Source organism: Pristis pectinata, chromosome 30 (assembly GCF_009764475.1).
Source record: "Pristis pectinata isolate sPriPec2 chromosome 30, sPriPec2.1.pri, whole genome shotgun sequence".
Lineage (NCBI taxonomy): Eukaryota > Metazoa > Chordata > Chondrichthyes > Rhinopristiformes > Pristidae > Pristis > Pristis pectinata.
In genome coordinates, this window is record NC_067434.1 from 17,770,722 (window position 1) to 17,794,649 (window position 23,928).

The window sequence follows — 23,928 nt, forward strand, 5'->3', positions numbered from 1 at the left end:
GCATTCTATGAAGTCCTCCTCAAGACTGCCTCGACCGACTTGATTTGCCCAATCTATGTGGAAGTTAAAGTTCCCCCATGACAACTGCCATTCCATTCTTACATGCATCAAATGTTTCTCGGTGTATTGCCTGTGCCACTGTAATGTTATCATTCAGTGGCCTATAGACAACTCCCACCAGTGATTTTTTCCCTTTACTATTCCTAATCTCTACCCAGATGGACTCAACGTTCTGCTCCTTAGACCTTATCTTGTCTCCCACTATCGCCCCGGTCTCATCCTTAATTAAGAGCGCTACCCCACCTCCTCTACCTTCCTGCCCATCCTTCTGTATTACCTGATATCCCTGAATATTTAATTCCCACTCATCTCCACCCTGCAACCACGTTTCTGTAATGGCCACTAAATAACACCCCTTTGTACTGATTTGTCCCACAAGTGCACTGACCTTGTTTCGAATACTAAGGGCATTCAGATAAAGTGCCCTTACACTCATCGTCCTTTCAGAATCTAATAACATTTGTGTTTGACTTTTCTGTACTCCACTCTTATTTTTCTCTTTTCTAACTTTTGCTCTGATCTCTGCTTTGCTTCCCTCTGTCTTTCTGCATGGATTCCCATCCCCCTGCCATATTGGTTTAAACACTCTCCAAAAGCATTAGCAAACAATTCCCATAGGACATTGATCCCCGTCGTGCCCAGCTGTAGACCGTCCTGTTTGTACTGGTCCCACCTCCTCCAGAACTGGTTCCAATGCCCCAGGAATCTGAAACTCTCCCTCCTGCATCACTGCTCAAGCCACATATTCATGCATATATGCATGGTGGAGTGATGAAGAACCAGCACAGATCTATTGTGGGTGTTGTACTACTACATCTATCTGGTTTGTACAGTGTGAACTAAACCCTGTCTTGAAGAATCTTTTGTGTTGTAAAGACATAAAGTCTTCAATTAAAAGAGATTCCCTTTCACACTATCATTTTAATTATTGATCTTTATCTCAGAAATGATGAATGGTAGTTTATATTGGAGCCTTTAATTCATACGTGTAGATACAAAAGTATTTTATTTGTGGATTTTGGCTGTGTACGATTAAACAACTGCACAGTTGCAGGATGTGAGTGCTATTGTGGGAAATCAATGCACCACGTTGATCCAGTAATGAGTACTTAAGCAAAACATAGGCTGCTTGCTGCAGGTAGGAACATTACAATTACATAGGTTGCTTAAATTGAATTTCACTCTTTTGGTAGAAATACTACAAAGTGAAAATCATCATAAACATGTTAAGAATGTTGCAATAAAAACTGAAAATGGTGTAAACTCTCAGAGGAGTCATTGACCTGAAATCTTGGCACTTTCTTTCTTTACATATGCTGCCTGACCTGCTAAATGTCCCCAAAATTTTCTCGTTTTATTTCTAATCTTGTTTTTTTTTTGGTTTTCATTTACAATACTGTATTCCTCTTTGATTTTTCTAAGGCAGATACCTACTCCAACCTTAATGTCAGAAGATTGTAGTTCCAGCCCTTTTGTGAAGTTGTGCTGTAAACAGGACTGGCATTGAAGGAGAGAGGCATTGCTAATTATATTTTGCAGATAAAGTGTAAAACCAAGGCCTCATCTGGTTCAGGTGGATGGTGAAGATCCCATGGCATTTTATCAAGAAGACCCAAGGAAATCTCTTGGTATCTTGGGCAACATTCCCACCTCAACCAAGACCATACAAAAATAGATTATTGGATCATTTTGTTCACTGGCTGTTTTTGTTTTGGGAGGGGGGTTACAGTATGCAAAGTGGCTGTTGCATTTTCCTACAAAACAATGGTTGTCATTTATCTGCATACTCCGAGGAAGTATTGAGATAGGAGCTCACTCTTTGCTTGGCATCAGATGGAGACTATCCAGCTGAATGCATTCATTGGACACAAAAGAAGGAACAAAATTCCCCTTTCCAAAAGCTTGCAGTATGATTATTAAAAAGTCACTAAAGGAGAAAGTAAATGAGCATTAGTACCCCAGTCCAACATCTCCTGGAGTGTTAGACTAAAGTTGGATAAGCAATTAAGAATTTATTATATTCTGCCATGGATTCTCTTGTTAATCAACTGCTAATTATTTCTCAATAAGCTTGCAGTATTGACGTCACAATCATTAATCCTGTAGTGTGAAAATCTGCACACGCCAATGACATGGAGTACATTGGCACGAAGCCCAGAGCTAGACAAAGAAAAACCCCATAAAATTATAACTGAGGATCATATTAAAGGAGCAATGTGATTTTGAATGCAATAATTGGATTGATGTGGAGATTGTAAACCAGTTGTACATCACCTCTTCTCGTTTATTCCGTTTCCTAATCTTCACCTTGTAATTGTTCCTAATGAATCATTACTAAACTCTATAAGGATTAGCAAAATCCCTTCATTTAAATTAAGTAATTAACCTCAAGTGTTATGTGCCCATCTGATGTTACGGGAGGACTGACCAGGCAGCTTGGAAGGAGGAGCTACAGCAGCAATGAGTTGGTTGGAGGAGGTGGTGATGGAGGGGGAGTGGTGGTGGTGGTAGGAGCAAGTTGGTAGTAGTGGTGTGGGTTAACTGAGGCAGCAGAGGACCAGAATTAGAATTGAATAGGCCGGAGTAGAACTCTTGCTCTCCAGGTTCCGCTAAAGGAATTTTTCATTCAGATGTCACTTACTTACCAATAGATTCAGATGGTGAAGAGGCCATGAAAAGAGTCCCACTCGTACACAGATTAAAGTTCCATAAGAGACCCATCTATGTCTTTGGATCTGTTGGAGCCTTACTCTGAAAAATGTGTTGGTCTTTCTACTGTTGCATTAAATATAGAATTCCATGACATTGACTCCATGACGATGAATGAACAACCATACACAGACTACACTGCCATGGGTTTGATAAGCTATAGCTAAATTGTATGTACCATGAAGAAATTGTGGCCACTAATTACTGAGAGCTTGGAACAACCAAATTAATTTTGCTTTGGATAATTAATAGTCATGGCCCAGAAGCAGCTTGGATGGAATGGGGTTAGAGTCTAGGTTGCAAAAGGAAAATTGTTAATCACACTATATCCCACTCACCTGTTGGTTGTATCATCAACTGGTCTGGATGTTGGTACTGAAGGCGATGAATCATAAGTTAACACAGCTGTATCGGTGTTTCTCCAAAACAAGAAAATGTCCTCCTGTACGTTCAGGCTACATCAAAATTTCAGCAGTCAAACGACAGTGCTTTAATATTCAGCATCTTCCTTCCTTCAAGACGTTCCGATTCCTGATTCCTCTGCTGCCTAAAATCACTGATTTGTTCTTTTTTCCCAATCTCTTCATAGGCTGGAAAGATCATTCTTGTGTATTGTCCTAATCATTTCAGCATCCTCAAGCGGTTTCTGATCTGGACCGTTTTATTGGTAAGTGAAGTAGGCTGCACCCAGAACAAATAATTTTCAAAGGCAATGAGGTCAAGTTGATTGTCCTGCTGAAGAGAACAGAATTTGCTAAGATTTTTACAAACTTCAGACTATTGGAAATAAATGAGTTCGTGCATTTGTCAAAATGACCAGCAAAAGAATTTAATGTGAATATGCTAACTCTGTTGTTACCCTTCTCTATGCAGTCTTGGCTCAAAAACCGCTCTGAGCTGTTTTTATGCCAATAAAAAAGTAAAGTCGGCAGAGAATCAATGTGGACGTTGCTAATGCTCTTCTTCAATATCTAGAACATTAACATTTCTCGCTGGCTATTTTGAGACAGAGAGGCCCAGAAATTAAATTGGGTAGCAATTTATTCATGTTAAATTACTCTGTTCCCTCTGTAACCCTCCTTTGGAGGACGGTGAGGCAGCTAGGCCATATTGTGCTGGGGGCAACTATTGTTGGCAACAAACAATCTGCTGGAAGAACTCAGCGGTTTGAGCAGCATCTGTGGGAGGAAAGGAATTGCCAAAAGTTTGGGTCGAAATCAGGGTTTTGACCCGAAACATTGGCAATTCCTTTCCACCCACAGATGCAGCTCAAACTGCTGAATTCTTCCAGCAGATTGTTTGTTGCTCCATATTCCAGCATCTGCAGTCTCTTGTGTCTCTATTGTTGGGCACTGCATGGACAACCAGCTCCACAGTAGTGTGCCAGCCTGGAACCTTTCCAAGGTAAATCCCATGCTTGTAAGTGAAAATCACAAAGACTGCGGTTGCTGAAACTCTAAAATAAGAACAGAAAACGTTGGAAATACTCAGCAGGTCAGGCCATATGTGTGGTAAGAGAAACAGAGTTAATGTTTCAGGTCGAAGACTGAGAAGGAGACAAAGGAAGCTTGTTAAACTGCAGGGAGGGTGGTGAGGTGGGGATGCTTCTGATAGGCTAAAACTGGGCTGACCGCAGGGATAAGCTGTGAACAAGGTTATCTGCTCAGTAAGTGAATGAGAGAGTAAAAAAAAAGACAAAGGAATGTAGTAGTGTGAGATGCAGATCAGGAAGGCATGTCCTCCGCTCCCAGAGAAGAAAAATGAAAAAAGAGAAGTGTAAAACAAACTGAGCTAATATCATGATGACTAACATTGACAGAGAAATCAGGCTACCTGAAGTTGTAGAATTCAATATCGAGTCCAGAAGGCTGCAAAGTGCCCAAACGGAAGATGAGGTGCTGTTCCTCAAGCTTGTGCTGGGCCTCATTGTGACAGTGTAGGAGGTCACCAACCAATAGGTCAGAGTAGGAGTGGGATGGAGAATTAAACTGGCAGGCAATAGAAAGCTCAGCGTTGCCCCTGCAGTCTGAATGGAGGTGTTCTGCAAAGCGATCGCCCAATCTGTGTTTGGTTTCTCCAATATACAGGAGACAACATTGTGAAAAACCAAATACGATACACTAGATTGGAAGAAGTGCAAGTGAATCGCTGCTTCACCTAGAAAGGGTGTTTGGATCCCGGGTTGGAGTCCTGATGCAGGGTTTTGACCCAAAACGTCGACAATTCCTTTCCCCTCGCAGATGCTGCTCGACCCGCTGAGTTCCTCCAGTAGATTTTTTTTTGCTCTAGATTCCAGCATCTACAGTCTCTTGTGTCTCCAGTGAAATTGTCGAGTTCTGCATGAGTGCAGGAGGCAGCACCAATGCAGTCATCCATGTACCAGAAAAAAGTTTGAGGGAGTTTGCTCGGGTAGGACTGAAACTGTTACCACTAGCCCTAACACAAGCTTGAGGAACAGAAGCCCATCTTCTGCCTGGGTATGTTGTAGCATGCAGGGATTATTATTGGATTCTACAACTTCAGGTAACCTGATTTCTCTGTCTCTTTCAATCATCCATCTGTGATATTAGCTCTCTTTTTTCCCTTCATTTTCTCCTTTGTAGGAGAGGACATGCCCAGTCTAACCGGCCGGGCATGTCTTCCTGCTCTGCATTTTGCACTCCTACATCATTTTGTCTATGTTCTGTTGATGTTCTCACTCTCTAACTACTCCCATTCACTCATTGATCAGGTAACCTTGTTTGCAGCTTATCCCCAAGTCACTGTATTTTTACCCTTCCCCAACTCAACGGGGAGGGTGTTGAGTTGCACCCTCCCTGCAGCTCAACAAGCTTCTTTTGTCTCCTTTCCAATTCTGATGAATGGTCTTTGACCTGAAGCATTGACTCTCTTTTTCCCGCCTTGGATGCAGCGTGACCTGTTGACGATTTCTAGCATTTCTCTCTTTATTTAAAATCCCATAACTTGAAGTCTTAGAATCTCTCTTCCTGTGGCACTGAATTCCCCTTGAGGTCCCAGACCCAGCTGTCCCCCATGGTCACTGATGGGTACCTGAATCCCACCTCTCTCAGGGCTCCTAACCAGTTGCTAACCCTACCCTCTTCCTGCGGCTCCTTACCTGATCACAAATCAGACCTGACCTTGGGCCCCAGTCAGGCCCATAACTGTTGACCCTCTCCCCCCCATGACCCAGCTAATAGAACTGCTGCCTCGCAGCTCTAACGACCCAGCTTCAAGCCTGATCTCCAGTTGCTGTCAGTGTGGAGTTTGCACACTATCCCTGTGAATTGTCCCTGGTGTGAATGAGTGGTAGAATCTGCGGGGAGTTGTTGGGAATGTGGAGAGAGTAGGGTACAGGGAAAATTAGTTGAAGAACAGGGGAGACTCAATGAGCCAAAATGTCGTCCTTTTATAGAACATAGGACAGTACAGCACAGGAACAGGCCCCTTGGCTAACGATGTCTGTGCCGAACATGATGCCAAATTAAACTAATCCCTTCTGCCTGCACATGATCCATATCCCTCTATTCCCTGCATATTGATATGCTTATCCAAAAGCCTCTTAAACATCACCCTCATATCTGCCTCCACCACCACCCCCGGCAACACATTCCCAGTACCCACCACCCTCTATGTAAAAAAACCTGCCCCACACATCTCCTTTAAATCTTCCCCCTCTCATCTTAAAGCTTTGCCCTCTAGTGAAGAACATTTCTGCCCTGGGGTGAAAGATTCACCCTGTCTGTCCTAACTATGCCTCTCATAATTTTATAAACTTCTTTCAGGTCTCCCCTCAGCCTCCAACACTGCAGAGAAAACAATCCAAGTTTGTCGAACCTCTCCTTATCGACCTTCTAATCCAGGCAGTGTCATGGTAAACCTCTTCTGCACCCTCTCCAAAGCCTCTACATCCCTCCTGGAATAGGGCAACCGGAATTTCACACAATACTCCAAGTGCAGCACAATAAAAGATATCATAAGAAAATATGAAAAATATATGAAATATGGCCTCAATCCCTGAAATGTGCAATGTTCATACAGCAGGGCCCAAGACTCCACTAGAGTTTGCAATAGCAGGCCCATTGTCTAAATAGTCACAGGCCCACTGTGTAGTGACCACAGTGGAGTGGACTGAAATATCCAGCAAAAAGAGTGATCGGTAGTCATTAATTGTTCTTATGGCTCTCTGAGCACTGAAATGCACAGCTGCCTGTTTGTGGAATGAAGCACAACAAATGAGAGAAGAGGAACAGAAAGAAATAAAACATGCAAAATGAAAACCCCACCAAGTTCGAAGAGAAATGGAGTTACAGTCGTGACCCAAAATTTAAAAGATTCCTATTTCCTCAAACTCATGGTTCCTCTATCCTGGCCACCGTAGAGTGTCAGACTGGGACCTATCGAAATCCCATATGTTTGAGTCTCAGGGAGCTTCCTCCCATAGTTGTGTCGGCTGTATCTTCATATGTATTATGTCTGCTGTACCTCAGTGGTTGGTGCTATTGCCTCTGAGTCAGCAGTACGTGGATTCAAATCCCACTTTACATAACTTAGGCTGATAGGCCAGTACTGAAGACACACTGCAATGCTGAAAGTGATGTCTTTTGGATGAAGCATTAAACAGATGCTACGTCTGCCCTCTCAGGTAGATATTAAAGATCCCAAGGGTATTATAGGATGAAATATTTTCCTCCAGTGTATGAGTAGTTATAATAAAACTGAATGGATTGCTAGTTTCAGAGGGCAGTTTTACAGTCAACCACATTGTTGTGGGTCTGGAGTCATGAGTAGGCCAGACTGAATAAGGATGGCAGATTTCCCTCCTTGAATGATATCAGTTAATTTAGTGAGTTTTACGATAGTTACGTAGCTGCATGGTTGCTGTAAGAAGGCTAGCTTTCTTTAAAAAAGTTCATTTATTTATGTTATTTAATTAACTGACTTTAACTTCCACAGCTGCTGTGCTAACCGTTTATTTCATTGCTATTTGGAGTAATGTGTACAAACTAGCTGTCACGTTGCCTTTCTTTGAATTGCTTCTCTTAGTGCGGATACCACCTTCTCCTCATTTTAAGAGACTCAATAACTTGAAAACACTTACTTGACCAAGTGTTTGGTCATACTCATCCCTGCCAATTCTCTTTAGGCTTGGTGTTCATAATCTACCTTAACAATAATGCTATAAAACAAAATTTCTCTGAAGTTGTTGGAATGATGACTCCATTGGTGTGTTAGAAATTATGGGGGACACGTTTGGATTATTACCTTCATTATGTAGGAAGGTTTGAGTAATCTCAGTTAATGGTTTGGTGCAGAGCAGAGAGGGTGGTGCAAAGTCAGGATGCCACCCTTTGGATGAGATGCTAAACTGAGGTCCCATTAGCCTGTCCTTGGGGGTTAAAGATCCCATAGCACTAATGGACCAGAAATAAAAGTCATTCCTTATCCAGCATCCCCAATAACACAATAACTCTTAATTCATTCATCTGATCTTTGTGGTTTCCCTCTGTGATGGCCTGAAGAGCAACAGTCAAGCACTTCAAAGTAGATCATTGCATGCAAAGTACTTTGTGGCTTTTTGAAAGAGGGAATAAATTAACTGTAAAGGTCAGCTTCTTTTAGTTTCTTTGTTGATATTTTCCTAACTTGTTATTTTGAGATGTATAAGGAATAAATGGGAATCAATTGTTAAATGGAAATTAAGTGACATATAAGATAGAACCAATACAAAACATCTGGTTATGAGTGGGAAGTAAAAGCCTAATTTTGCAAAATTGTCCGTTAAAAGGACAGACATTATCATGTTTAATTTAGTAGGAAAAAAAATCATAAAATTTATGGCTTATTATGCCTTAAAAGTTGTAAAATGTCACCAACTACTCTTTGTCTATATATTGCAATGATGCTTAGGGTAGAGCATTCCAGAGACGTCCAGTCTGCTTCTGGAAAGGAGATGGGTGGGGAACCGGTTAGTTTGCCCACCTCTAAAATCCTCACAGTCCTGACACCCTGGCTCCAACCTGTTGCTCTGGCAGCACCCCCCCCCCCCCCCCCCCCCCCAGCCCCATTCTAGACGCCCACTTCTGGCCACACATCTGCCTCTGTTCCTAACCCTCACCTCCAGGCACATACACAGCCCCATTCCCAACCCCCAGCCCTGGTGCACACCTGGCTCCCTTCCCAACTTTGCAGAGATTCAGCTTTGTACAATGCAGGTATTTTTGTAATCACTTAAGTACCTTTGGTTGTTAGTTCAAATAGCTAACTATCTTTCAATGTATCAGTGAGTGGTTGAAATAAAGATAAAATAACATTTATATAAGAATAATCATACCCAAATGAAATATGTTAGTGAACTATTAAACATTTAATCATTAAGCCAGTTTCTCCACAACACGATCTCACTAATAATGGTGAGATGAACCACCAGTTTAGGTGGGAAAGCTGTAGAACTCCCTGCTGCTCTTGGAATAGAACCTTGGGCTCATTACTGTCCACTAGACCACCAGAACTGTGCTTTGGAAAATACAGCACCCTTTTGATGCTGCACAGGAGTATCAACTTAGGTTATGTACTGTGCAGACTTGCAGCCCATGCTGGTGATATTGCAGAGTCTGATTCTTTCTCATCTGCCGGATGAAAATCCCCATCACGTTCTGTGACAAACTGCAGTCTTCTGTCACTTTGTTTCAGAAGCACCGAGTCCTCTATCCATTATACAAAGATGTGCAGCCCCTCACATCATATGCGGTTCAAATCACCACAGCTTTGGATGAATCACGGACAGTAGGATTTTTTAAAATCAACCTTTCTCTGTTTATCTATACATAAACAAGGACTCCCATGTTCCAAAAGTTAATGGGTGGCTGGTTGAGATCCGTTCCCTTAAATTGATGAAGCCAATTTTCAGAAAGTGATGATGTAATGATTTATAACCTGCCTCCGGAGCATTTCCTATGTCTACACAGAACGCTTTAACTTGTGCATTGAATCCATCTGAGATTCATTGAAAATTGTGCTGTCTCAGTGGTACTTACAAAGAAGTGTACATCCGATGGCAGGCCAGGAAAGAATTCATTACCTTTTTGTCCACTAGATTACCAAAGCCACAAGGGTGCAATAAATACATTGAAATGGCGACTTACATACTGATCATTTTCAGGTTCCGGAGGTGAATGGACAGTTTTCTATCAACACTGTTTCGCCTGCTTAACTATTGAAGAGAAGAGACCTTTTTCTCTCAGTCTGGAGAGATTTCAACAAACTGCTACATCCTAGCAAACTACAGCAGCCAGTTGTCTAATAATGTAAACAGATAAAACCACACTTCCACATTGATTTATAACATTGAACAATATGGGCAGTTTAGAGAAGGAACTCCAGAGCTTGCGATCAAGGCAGCCTAAAATGCAGTCACCAGTGATGGAATGAATTAAATCGGGAATTGGCAAGAGTGTGAGTCAGGGGAATGAGGAACACCTGGAGAATTTAGGGCGTTAGATTGATAGTGGGGGCAAGGGTGTGGAGAAACTTGAAAACCAGAATCAAAGAACTAACAGATAAAGGAGAATTTCTGTCACATTATTTGTGATGTTTATTCAATGAAAGAGTTCGCTTTTTTTCAAACTCTATGTGGCATTCTTCTGATCCATAAACGTATCACCTAATTGTGCACAGATTCCTCACTGTTAATGCTAATCGCAGGTCTTTTATGTCTTAAAGGGAGAACTGTGCTGGAATGGAGACTTGAAAAATCATAGAACTGTTGTCACCAAATTATCTATGGAACTGTTGTCCAACTGTAACCTGTGCGCAAATATGGAACCCCATGCTTGTGGACAGTTTACCAACACAAGGAACCTGAGGACAAAAATGGTGCTTGGTTAACAGTCATTTGTCCAGAAATTCAATCATGTAGGGCTGGTTTATTATGTGTTTAAACATGGATTTAAAATGAAATAAGTTACATTTGTGAGGATTTTCAGGTCAAGTGGTACCGGCCATGAAATTCAGTTGGGCAGATCCTTACAGTGAGTCACAGTTGTGACTCCAACATGGTTTCTGTGTCAGGGAATATGGGATGATATCTTTTTGGAGCATTACCAGGGAACTGGGACCTTGTTGTCCATGGGGCACATCTCATCAGGCATTCACTGGACAACCTGGTCATAATCCCATGGTGCCAATCTGGATCCTTGGATCCTTCTCTCTTTCAATACTCTGACCCCATGACCCTGTCAACCTGTGACAATATTCCATGATGAACAGCTGATCCCAAGATCCCTTCCTCTGATGTGTGGGACATACTCTCTGTTGTATCTTCCAGAAACCTATTCTCACTCCAAACCTGATGTAAAGCCCAAGCACAATCCACCGCCCTTACCAAATGCTACAACCTCTTTTCTCTCTCTGTAACAGACACCACACCAAAAATTTTCCTCCCTGTCATGTCCAGAGTCCCAGAGTGCCTATGATGGTTAAGCTGCCCTTCTCCTGGGCTGCAAGCGCTAGTGAGTGCAGAGCTGTTAACTTGTAACTGAGGCTGCATCTGAAGAGTCCCAGGGAATACACAAAATAGATGAATCCTTGATTGGTGGGTGCACTGAGCTCAGCCTGTTTATATTTGATGCACCATTATTAATAGCAGAGAACTTCAATGTTATTAACATAGAAATTATTTTCTTTATTTGCTGATTTTTCATCATATCCTTTGCAAAATGATCAACTTTTCATTAGTCTCTGGAAAAAAAAACGGAAATGAAGGAAATAATCAACAGAACAAACAGCATCTAAGGAATGAGAAACAGAGTTAACATTTCGGGTTGAAGACTCTTTGTCAGAACATTCAGATGCTGCCTGATGTGCTGAATGTTTCCAGCAGTTTTTAGTTTTAATTTCAGACTTGCAGCATCTGTAGTTTCTCTCTAATTGGTTTGGGTAAAATAGACAAACTGGACAGAAACTAACATCAAATTTTACTTTCTGACTGAAGTTGCCCCCCCCCCCCACCCTTAAATTTTATGGTGATTTGCTGCATTGCATTGGACCTTGGCCCTCATCATTTCAGGCACCTACTGTCAGCATTATGATACCCTCAGAGTGAAGTATCATACAAATCAGCTACTGATTGAAATCTCCCTTGCCTACGTGAGAGGTTTATTCTCAGAGTTTAGCCATGAGACAGAATTCTATGGCAGTATGCTTAATATTTCCAATTGACCAAGTCCATTTTCCTGGAACAGTAATCCTTTCCTAAGTGCACCTTGTCCAGAGAAATTACTGAAGTACTTCAACCCACTTCACATAAAGCAATTGCTAATGCTTTCAGTTTATATTCTACTGCTTTGCAAAGTGCCTGAGGAGCCCAGTTACTAGGACATATTTGTACTGTGTAAACACAAGCAATGTAAACACACAGAGAGGAATTTAGCACCCTTTGCCTCTTGTCTTCAGAGCCTTGGTAGTTCTACAGATTTCAAGCAGGAGCCAGAATGGCTGCTGGATCCAGTGAAGGCATTGCATCTCAGATGAATAAGACAAAAAGACAGACATGTATCTCCATACTAAAACTAGAACATCCTGTAAATCCTCAGCAGGCCAGGCTGTGTCTGTGGAGAGAGAAACAAAGATAATGTTTCAGGAGAAAATTTACAAGAATGAAAATGGCACAGATATAAGGGAAGGATGAACAGGCTGAGTCTGTTCTCTCTTAAGAAGAAAGCTGAGGGTGAGTTAATACAATTACGAGATGTCTTGATAATGTGGATTCAGAGAGGATGTTTCCACTTGTGGCAAAGAACAACAAGAGGCCATCATTGTAAGGTAATTAACAAGAAAGCTATTAAGGGATTCAAAGGAAACTTCTTTTCCAAGGGGTGGTGAGAATGTGGAACTTGCTCCCACAAGCATTGATACATTTAAGGGCAGGCTGTACAAGCATATGAGAAAGGAGGAAATAAAGGGGCTTGCTGATAAAAACAGCGGGAGTCTTGAGTGGAGCATAAATGCTGTTGTGGACTGCTTGGGCTGAATGGCCTGCTTCTCTGTCATATATCCTATGTAACCCAATGTAATCCTAAACTCTTGCTGGCCCTTCCCCATGACCCCCCTCAACACCCAACCACCCAACCCTGGGGATCCAATAGATGATCGCGTCCTCCCACTACCAGTCCTCCCACTACCAGTCCTCCCACCCTAATCTTGATGAAACTCCGTCTCAATAATCCCCAGCCCCTAACTGATGCTCATCTCTCTTCCCCACAACCCCTCTCCCAGCTCCAGACTTCTCTGATTTCCTGACTCACTGGCAGAGTTCAGGGAGTAGAGGACTTTCCCACTGTAAGTCTGACCCAGCCTGAGGCATGGGTCCTATTGAATTTGCAAGCAGTGGGCCCAGAAGCAAAGAGTTTGTTGCCTCACCCCAAAGTGACTGTTTAACACACCTTTGCAGGCACTGTCCAACTCATTGGCCATAATTGGAACAGGTCTCCCGCAGTTTCTGCTGCATTGATTGAAGTTCTACCCCTTGGATAAGCAGACTCTTTCAGTAGTTATTGTGGATTTCAAAGGTCTCATGAGACTGTGTGAAGATGGGTACTCCTGATATCCTTGTCAGTATTCTTCTCTTGAAATCTGGCTATTTATCTTGCTGCTGTTCCTGGGATCTTCCTACTTGCAAAATGGCCGATACAATTGCCTGGGAGTCACTGTACCTTTATATGCAAAGTATTTTAAAATTTTGATGAAATGCTTTATTAAAGCAAGTCTTATTTTCTGAATTAAAATTGTAGGTCTGTCAGGAAATAATTGAAACGAATAATTGTTCGACTGAAGATTTAATTACAGAATGGTTCATGCTAGTCTGTCAATGCCTGCTTTCAGATCCTCAACCCAGTGAAATATGGTCTGGTATCTCATTATTGGTTCATGTCACCAGCTGTGATCCTTGTCACTAATGTAAACCAACAGCACAAGGAAAGAATCAAGCCTAATTCTCTTATAAGACAATACCAGAATGACAGGAGCAGGCAACACAATTGAAAATATGACAGAAGGCACTTTAACCAACTGATGTGATTTTTCCTTGAAAAATATGAGAATTGTATGATCACTCATAATCAATTAAGCACGGCCACTGACATCACTCGTGAGTTAATTGTTATGTACTGGTGTGATTTCCGGATTAATACTTCGTTTTTGAAAAAATAAAAGTTCCAATTTTACTGTCGGTTACATTATTTCAGCATCAGCTTGACTCAGTGCTAACTCTCAGTTTATTACATCCCTTCATAGTTACATGCAATGAATTAGACTGAAGTGCATGACTGCTGTGCAAGCGAAAAACAGCAGCAGTCACTTTCCACAGCAAGGTCCACTGAGAAAGGCAATGGGTTGATTAATGAATGACCTGCTCTTGTGGATTTTTGCCTGTAGGTCGAGTTTTGACATGCACATTTTACAAATAGGACAATGGGATCTTTGGGTGTGTTGGAGCAGGTGGTTAAGTAATTAAATGAATCTGGAGTTAAAAATCTACCATTAGTTGTGGCGATTCTGAAATTATCAATTGTTGTTTAAAACCCAGCTAGTTTCTCAGGAAAGGAAATCTGCCATCCTTATTGGGTCTGGCCAACATATGACTATATGTTCTATATTGCAGTACATTGTAGAAGGAGGCTATTTGGCCCATTGAATCCATGCTGACTCACGGTGCGATCCCTATAATCTATTCTTCCTATATTCCCATCAACTGCCTCCAGATTCTACCATTAAGGGCAATTTACAATGGCCAATTTACCTACCAACCAGCACATCTTTAGGAGCCACCAATGAAATCAAGACTTCACTGCTTTCTGAAATGGCCATGCGGGCCGTCTACGGGTGAACACTAAGTACCAGCCTTGCCAGTGATTTCCTGTTTGAAACATGATACGGACGACAAAGCAACAGTTGGTTTTTATCCATTTGTTCATGGGGTTTGGGCTTCAGTGACAGGGCCAGCATTTATTGAACTGAATGGCTTTCTGGGACACCTGAGAGGGCAGTTAAGTGTCAGTACATGCTAGTGGATTGGAATCACATATAGGCCAGACTAAATAAAGGCAATGGATTTTCTTTACCCAGGGATTTTTCAACAGTCAGGTGGTTTATTCCAGATTCATTATTGGTATTGGTATTGGTTTATTATTGTCACTTGTACCGAGGTATAGTGAAAAACTTGTCTTGCATACCAATCGTACAGGTCAATTCATTACACAGTGCCATTACATTGAGTTAGTACAGAGTGCAGTGAGGTAGTACAGGTAAAAACAATAACAGTACAGAGTGAAGTGTCACAGCTACAGAGAAAGTGCAGTGCAGGTAGTCAATAAGGTGCAAGGTCACAACAAGGTAGATCGTGAGGTCAGACTCCATCTCATCATATAAGGGAACCGTTCAATAGTCTTATCACAGTGGGATAGAAGCTGTCCTTAAGCCTGGTGGTACGTGCCCTCAGGCTCCTGTATCTTCTACCCGATGGAAGAGGAGAGAAGAGAGAATGACTTGGGTGCTACTGTGAGAATTAATGTCTCATGCTTCTGGATCATTGGTCTGGCCCTCTGGCTTATTAGTTCACCGATGTGACCATCCTGCTGCCATTGGTTGTCCCACTGACTGTAGATGAGAAGCTTGAACCCAGACCTCCTGCATTTTATGTGAGGAACTTCACCATGGAGCTTGGCTATCTGACCTGAGTCTGGCGGGACCCGACTATATGTGTTGGGTTTATGTCAGGTTGGGTGTGAAGAAGACTGATGTTTTTCAATGAGGTTCCCCCAGCTAGCTCTTTATAAATAAACATGCTAATGCTCAGGTCTTTATAAATAAATAGAATGCAGATAAATAAATATGTGTTAAATATATTCAGAGGCCCTGAAATGCTGGGCCAGGTGACGTACTCTGGGTGCCCAGGACAGGAGGTGACAGTCAGGTTAGGTCAGAACAATTACAAGCCCTTGAGATTGTGTCAGGTACAGACTCCCAGTGGTTGGGTTCTGATTGCTAGTGGTTGACTCAGGTTGGTGGGGCGTGGTCAGATTTTATTTTTATATCTGAGAAGATCTCTAGTACACTCTGAGCTTCTGTTGCCTCTGGAAAGTGGAAACCAATTTATATCCTGATGGGCAGGGAAGAGGCTGAGGTAAACATTGTTACCACTATGGGCTGTTTGGGCTGAATGGCCTGTTTCTTTGTTTATCGGGCTGAGGTGCTGTGATCTAAATGTCTTCTAAAAGTACAATATTTTATTCTTAAATATATGCACAGTAATTGTACCACAAAGATTGCTCACTTCATTTAAATAGTTTCTACATTGCCCATAAGGACATGACTGGTGGAATATAATTTGCTCATAGTTAGAGTAGTTACTTAAAGATCAATATCAATAAGGATCAGTTTTCAGCAAGGGATTTCTACCCCCTTGGAGTTGTTGGCAAAGCTTTAACTGTCTGTAAATATACAATGAAACACTGTCATTCATGTTGTAAAAATGCATCTCTGCCCTGACAGTATGGTTGCATCATTTGTTAATACCTGACCTTGAACTGAAAGGTTTGTTTTAAACTGGTGTCCATGCTTAAACAAGCCAGTGTCTCAATGGGTTTCCCAAACCTGACTGAACCCCAAATATAAATTGAACATCGAAATCAGACTCTGGAAGAAGGTGGGGTCAAACCTTTTGGTCTTCTTGGCTCATCCATCCAAGAAGGACCCCAATTGTCCACATAATTTGAAAAGTGAGAAGGAGCATTAGTCCAGTGTCCTGGCCAATATTTGTTCCTCACTGAAAATCACTATAATGCTCAAAATCCATCCTCAGTCTATTGGGAGAAACATGCAATGCAGTAGAGGATGCACCATGTTCTCTGCTTCCAAAATACACTTCTAGTGAGATCAACGGCACTCCACTTCATCACAGTGAAGTATGCACCTGCTACCACACTGCCTGCATGCAACTGAAGATGAATTTCTACTCTATTATCTGGAATGCAGTTTATGGGAGCATGCTATACACAAATTGTCTTCCCCATTTCCTATCTAGCAATTGGGACCACACTTCAAAATTATTTTTTATGCTCTACAAGGTTGTGAAGCAGCTACTTAAAATGTGGGTATTTCCTTTTCTTAAGAAAAAAATAAAGGATTCCAGATCTAATTCCTGTGTTGTCTCAGTCTGAGTCTGCCCTGCTAGTATACTCTCTGTATGGATAGCTCTCTGGATGGAGTATGTGGGTCTTAGAATGTGCATTTACTTGTTTAACTTGTTACCCCTTTGCCCTTTTGACAAGTTTCAGTTTGGAGATTTATTCTGGATTTAATTTTTATATCAAAGATATTCCCTTAATGCATTTTTTCCATTTTTCAGTAGCTATCTGTGGAGTTTATTACACAATGAAAACATCTTAAATATTGCCATAAACTTCTATCGTTTTATTTCTTGTTCCATGTGCTCAGAGATTGACCAAATCCTTATTTCCTGTGCTCATAGGGATTTATTTCGGCGGTCCTTACAAAATGCAGCGGGGAGGAAGGGTTCATCCCCATCAATAAAAACCTCTGGTAAGCATTGCTTCAACAATCTGGGAATAGAGATTCCATTGGAAAAAAATCAAATGGGAGTCCTTTAACTGGAGCCATTTAACATGTGCTTACATGGTTTCTCAGTCCGTTAAGAACAAAAGAAAGTTGTGTTTGCATTAATTCCTCTCACACATCAGAAATATTTCAAAATGCTTCAAACAAGCTGCAGTGTGGTGATTGTAGCAACTTGGGCAAATACAGTAGCCAATTCGCTCTCAAAGGGCTGAAGTGTTCCTTCTTCTTCAGGCCTTTGCCTCTTCTACCTGTCACCTCCCTGCTTCTTACATCTCCCCCCTCCCCCACCCACCTACCTTCCCCCTCTCACCTGGACTCACCTATCTCCTGCCAGCCTGTTCTCCTCCCCCTCCCCCGACTTCCTTATTCTGGCTTCTGCCTTCTTCCTTTCCAGTCTTGATGAAGGGTCTCGATCTGAACATCGACTGTTTATTTCCCTCTATAGATACTGCCTGACCTGCTGAGTTTCTCCAGCACTTAATGTGAGTTGCTGCAGTAGCCATTGTTACGTGGAGTGTGATCTCATTAGCAATGAGATTAATGACCTGTTAATCAGTACACTGTTGGTGGCTGGGGGAGATTTGATATCATATCTCTGAGAAAACTCCTCGTGGGAAGGTGGAGTGTTGCTTTAATTCAGTATCTGAAGGGTGATAATTAATCTCTCATAAAACCATGTGAATACCAGTCTGCATTATATGATCTTTCCTGTCGTAGGATTAAATTCACAACCTCTGATCCAGTACTGAGACAGCTATCACTGACTGAGATGGCACTTAAGATTGAGTACCTTGGAGAGGATGAAAATGGAATACAATTACTAGTGATGTGAAATATTGTTTGATTTCATTGCAAAATACGAATAATAGAAGTTCTAAAAGCAAAAAAAACCCTGCGGTTCTCAAAATCTGAACTGAAAACAGAATATACTAGGAATACTCAGCTGGCCAGGCAGCATCTGTGAGGAGAGAAACAATGTTTCAGGCCAATGACTTTTCACCAGAACTAGGAAAAGTTTGACATTGCATGTTTTAAGTTTAGAGAAGGGGGAGGGGTTGATGACGGGAATGTCTGTGATAATGTGGAGGCCAAGTGAGACCAAATGACACTATGAATGATTGGTGGTATCAGGAGAGAGAGGGGGGTGGAGGCTTGTTAATTGCAGCTGATCTGAATGAAAGAGATATAAATAGAAGGAAATGAATGGGGCTAGAGGAAAGAGACCCGGTGGGGTGGGATCTTTGGTTATGCTGGCTGCTTTACCAAGTCAGTGAGAACCATAGACAGAGTCCATGGAGGGGAGGCTGCTTTCTGTGATGCGCTGGGTTGTGTCCACAACTTCCTGCAGTTTCTTGCGGTCATGGGCAGAGCAGTTGCCATACCAAGCCGCGATACATCTGGATAGATGCTTTCTATGGTGCATCGATAACAATTGGTGAGAGTCAAAGGTAACTAGCCTTTCTGATGAAATCGAATTTCCAGTCTTTATCATTCGAGAAATAAAGTGCCAAACTAATGAGGCTAAATGCCGATATGTCCCAAGGCCGATTGGCGTGCATGCTATTATCTTAAAGGAAGTGACTGTAGAGTTAACGTGTGTGTTGGTTATAATCCACCAAAACTCCCTGGATTCTGAAGAGGTCTTCAGAATTGGAAAACTGCAAATGTAACAGCATAGTTCATGAAAGGATGGACATGAAAAGCTGGAAACTATAGGCCAGTTAGTCAAACATCTGCCACTGGGGAAAAGCTAGAATCTATTATTTAGGAGTTAATTACAGCACATTTAGAAAACTGTATGCCAATGGTTTTATGAGGGGAAATCTTGTTTGACAAGAATTCCTAGAGTTCTTTGAGGATGTAACAAACAGGGTGGATAAAGGGGAACCAGTCTCATCCCTATCACAAAAGTTCCATTTGTTTTATGTTCATTCAAGGAGTGTGGGCTTTGTAAGCTGAGTCAGCATTTAATTACCCTTGAGAAGGTGGTGGTGAGCTGCCTTCAGGACTCCAGCAGTCCTTGAGGTGTTCTTCCCACCGCCACCCGCCCCCCCCCCACCCCGCCCATTCTCCGCAACTTAAAACATGTTCAATTTCTATCGTTTCCAGTTCTGATGCAGGGTCATTGACTTGAAAAGTTGACTCTCTCTCCATAGCTGCTGACTGACCTATTGAATATTTCCAGCATTTTGTCTTTTATTGTAATGGAATTTCTTCCATTTTTAATGGACCCAAGCCCTGATCTCTCCCAGGGGTGTACTACAACTTGCAACCTGGGCATTTGAGTGTAGTGATTCAGTGAGCAATATTTCCATTATCAGATATTGTCTGCTTGTAACATCCACTTGCCAAACATCCTGACCCTTATAGGAAGGGCTCAGCTTTATAACCTGGGGCCAAAACAGCCCCAGCAGTCTGGTGTTTAGACGTGACAGTGATAGGAAAGGAGTGATGGATGAGGGGGACTATTCCTAGAAGTGGGATAGTATAGCTCCTGTCAAATTGAATGGGCATTTTTGGGAGTCTGGCTGTTGGATTGGGATGACTTGTGGCTCTTGTCCACAATCACAGAGCAGAGAGGATGGAGGGAGTGAGGATTGGACAATGTTTGTGATCATGAGCCACAGAGAAATGAATTTGGGATGGAGGACTCATGTATAGATTGCAGGAAGTGGGAAGCAGGTTAACTTGCTGGCCCAATGGGGAAGCACATCTGTTCTTCCTAACTTTGCCTACGTTTGCTTAGAATTTCATCCAGGGCCAGTAATGCTAAACACTTAATGTGGAAGCATCAGCTAGTTGTAATTTGGCTCTGAAATTAATGTATTGGAGGTAGGCTACTTACTATAGATAAACTTCTAGACCATTGTAATTCATTATAAAAGGACTGTCTCTTCACTTGTTGTGGCCCTTGCACCTTATTTGTCTACCTGCACTGCATTTTCTGTGTAACTGTAACTGTAACACTATATTTTGCATTCTATTACTGCTGTTCCCTTTGTTCTACCTTGATGTACTTATGTTTGGAACCATCTGTATGGACGGCACGCAAAATAAAGTTTTTCACGTATCTCAGATACATGTGTCAATAATAAGCCAATTACCAATTACTCCCCTTCTTCACCCTCCTCCTAATATTATTATTTTCTCTTTTGATCTGAAAACCTTGACACTCTTTCAAACCCGCTCTCTGTGAATGAGTTCTTCATATTCAAAACAAATATATCCCTTAATTTATAATAATGATCTTGAAATGTATATTTTGTGTGTAAATTCAGAATGCCAAAGCTCGGTGTACTTTTGGTGAACAGCATCCCTTCTTCACATTAAGGACAGCTTCTACCCCACTGTGATAAGACTATTGAACGGTTCCCTTATATGATGAGATGGACTGTGACCTCACGATCTACCTTGTTGTGACCTTGCACCTTATTACACTGCACTTTCTCTGTAGCTGTGACACTTTACTCTGTACTGTTGTTGTTTTTACCTGTACTACATCAATGCACTCTGTACTAACCCAATGTAACTGCACTGTGTAATGAATTGACCTGTACGATCGGTATGCAAGACAAGTTTTTCAATGTACCTCAGTACAAGTGACAATAATAAACCAATACTAATACATTCACAAAAGACACATATGCTTGTGTAATTATCACTAAACATTCAGTTCCAACTTTGTTTCAATGTTACAGATTAGCAAATCATAATTGAAGCTAGAACCTAGGTGATTATTAAATTATCATGTAGCAACTACATTTATTACCAAACACAATTATTTCTGCCTCTGCAAATTTTGCATTCTATGCTTTTCCATGTACTTGTGAAAATAAGCTTGTTAATTTTCACTCAAGCTTCTGAAGCAAATCGTTTCAAACTTACAATATATGAAAACATATTATATATTCACATATACAATTAACCAAGTTATTATCAGCAATTAAAGTAAATTTAAAACCATAGTTTACGACTTAAAATATTTAGTGAACGCAAATTTCTGCAGAATTTAAATATGCTTCAACAGTGAGAATTTAACCAAAATGATTTTTGAAACTTTCTTTTCCTGTCATTTATTTGCAACTGACAGTACTCTCCTCAGGAACATTGACATCTTACCTACTGTGTATTAATGAGGTTGTAACCTAAGCAAATGTTTTCCACTATAAAATTAAGTTGGTGCTGGTGCTGTAATGATAATGGTCGGGGGGAGGGGAGTTGAGGATGTTGGGGAAGAGAAGAAAGGGAAAGAATAATTTCTTCAGGCCAAACTCACAGCACCAATAATTTATGGTGTCTTTGCTGCACTTGAAAGTGGTGCAATTTGGTTTGCTGTGATTTTGAATCAAATGAAACCAAATAACATTTTAAGATCAATTTAGATCAGTTACAAAGTCAGAAAACAGCACCTGAACCACAAAACAACCAATTCCAGTAATGAATTCCACAAGCTTTTGTATTGTGCTTTTCTTAGGGGTCAGAAATGTTACTATATGATCAGCTTGCCAGAGTGCAAAAATCACCAAATCTGCCCAACCTATAAAAAAGAAATATTTGTGAAGATGCACCTAATATCAGACCCAGACAAATCAAAATCTGCAAGAACAAAGTTAATCCCTGAAATAAAGTGAAAGCAATGCAAACATTAAAGAAGGACCCAGTGTGTGCAGTGAAGAGTTTAGCCTCTGCATCAACACTAGTTACTTGGCCCAATCTCAGGAGGCAAGAACCCAATAAGTTGCAACCGTGTCCAACTGAAGAGACAGGGGAAGCCTCTCTTTACATGGACCATATCTGAGGGTGCTAAGTTAATAGGTTATTTATGTCAATCTACTTGTTTGCCATATATTATGTTTTAAATGATTGGCATTTTCAGCTAAAATTAAAACATCCTTTATGATATGGGTCTCTTGGAAACCTTTTCCTCTGGCCTGATCTCAAAGCAGTATTGCAACATAATGCACCTATCAAAGGGGAGAGGGTGGGGAATGGGTTGGGGAAGGATGGGGAAGGGGGAGTGGGAGAGGGTGGGGAGGGGGCTGGGGAGAGGGTGGGGAAGGGGGCAGAGGAGAGGGTTGGGAAGGGGAGAGGGGGAGGAAGGGCGGGGAGAGGGTGGGGAGGGGGGCGAGGGGAAAGGGTGGGGAAGGAACGGGGAGAAGGTGGGGAGGGGTTGGGGAAGGAGGGTGGGGAAGGGAGTGGGGAAGGAGGCGGGGAGAGGGTGGGGAAGTGGGGGGAGAGGGTGGGGAGGGGGGCGAGGGGAAAGGGTGGGGAAGGGGCGGGGAGAGGGTGGGGAGGGGATTGATGGGGACAGGAAGGGGGAGGGGACTGAGGGGACAGGAGTAGGACAGTAATGTCAACGAATACAAAAGTACAAACATGGAGTTCTGTCAGCAGCAGCATCACTGTGCTTGCCTTTGAAAGACTGAAATGAGAAAATAATGATACCAATTGATCAGAACTTTAAGTGATTTGGAAATAAAGGTGGCTCTCTGCCAATGTTAAAGCACTTCAGCTCATTAAAATAATCACTCCTGATTTTTGTTGTTTATTCATTTTCGTCCTCGATTGAAATTATTTTGCATACATTATCATCTGTTGGAAACCACATTATGTTGTATTGTTCATTGATTATCTGCCTCTTGACAAACTTGAGCTGCAGCATGGGGCAACAATGTATTTCCTTTCAACGTCAGTTTTCATTAGTGGTCAGGTTATGATTGGAGAAACAGACAGTGACAGTTAATGTACTTAAATGCTGGGCTGATCTCATATTTCCAGTGATCCGAAAGGGAGCTTCTTTCTTCTCTTGACCCTCATCCACGGAAATATTGTTATCGCTGTGAATATTCCATTAGGAACCATTGATTGTTATATTGTGAGCTGCTGCCTCTAAAGGAATTGTTTACTTCCTGAAACATCCCTGAATTCAGTTTCACCTTCAGTGGTGTCTGTGCCTTCAGCTGTTAAGGCCCGACAATCTCGAAGTCCTTTCCTCAACGTCTCACCCTCCCCGCCTCTCTTTCCTCTCTAAAAACACTCTTAAAATGTGTTTCTCTGAATACACTTTAGGTCATCTGCCTTCATATCTCTTTTTGTGGCTCAGTGTGAAACTGATAGCACTCTTGTGAAATACCTATATAGAACCAAGTAGTTGTTAGATAACTAGTACTTGGATTTGTACTCACAATCTAGGTCACACTCCACTGCGGTACCAAGGAAGTTCTGTTTTTCTCAAGGTTCTGTGAAGTTTTCCACATCTTTAATATTTGAAGGGTGGCTAGTCACCTTAAATTTACCTTACTGGAACCGAGAGTGTGGCTAAATATACAAAGTTTACATAGAAATTCAGCAACCAGCTGAGGCAGCTGTTCATATATTGAACTGTTATTGGATCTTGTTTACTTGTTCTGTGAACAATCAATTGAATCAGAAGAGGTCTAGATGTCATCAAAATATTCTGTTTTTTTCAGTTGCAAAGCCATTAGTGTTGATCAAAGCTTTGGCTACCTTTAGTCTTTCTTGTTG

At 41.7% G+C, this 23,928-nt stretch overlaps 1 protein-coding gene across 1 annotated transcript in view; it reads left to right on the forward strand.

Annotated features, from left to right (window-relative positions):
- The window catches only part of LOC127584581 (heparan-alpha-glucosaminide N-acetyltransferase-like), a 146,521-nt gene that overhangs the window by 116,838 nt on the left and 5,755 nt on the right, over window positions 1-23,928 (forward strand). Inside the window, 2 exon segments of the mRNA XM_052041356.1 lie at window positions 3,359-3,436; window positions 17,297-17,367. Coding sequence (XP_051897316.1) covers window positions 3,359-3,436; window positions 17,297-17,367 — 149 coding nt within the window.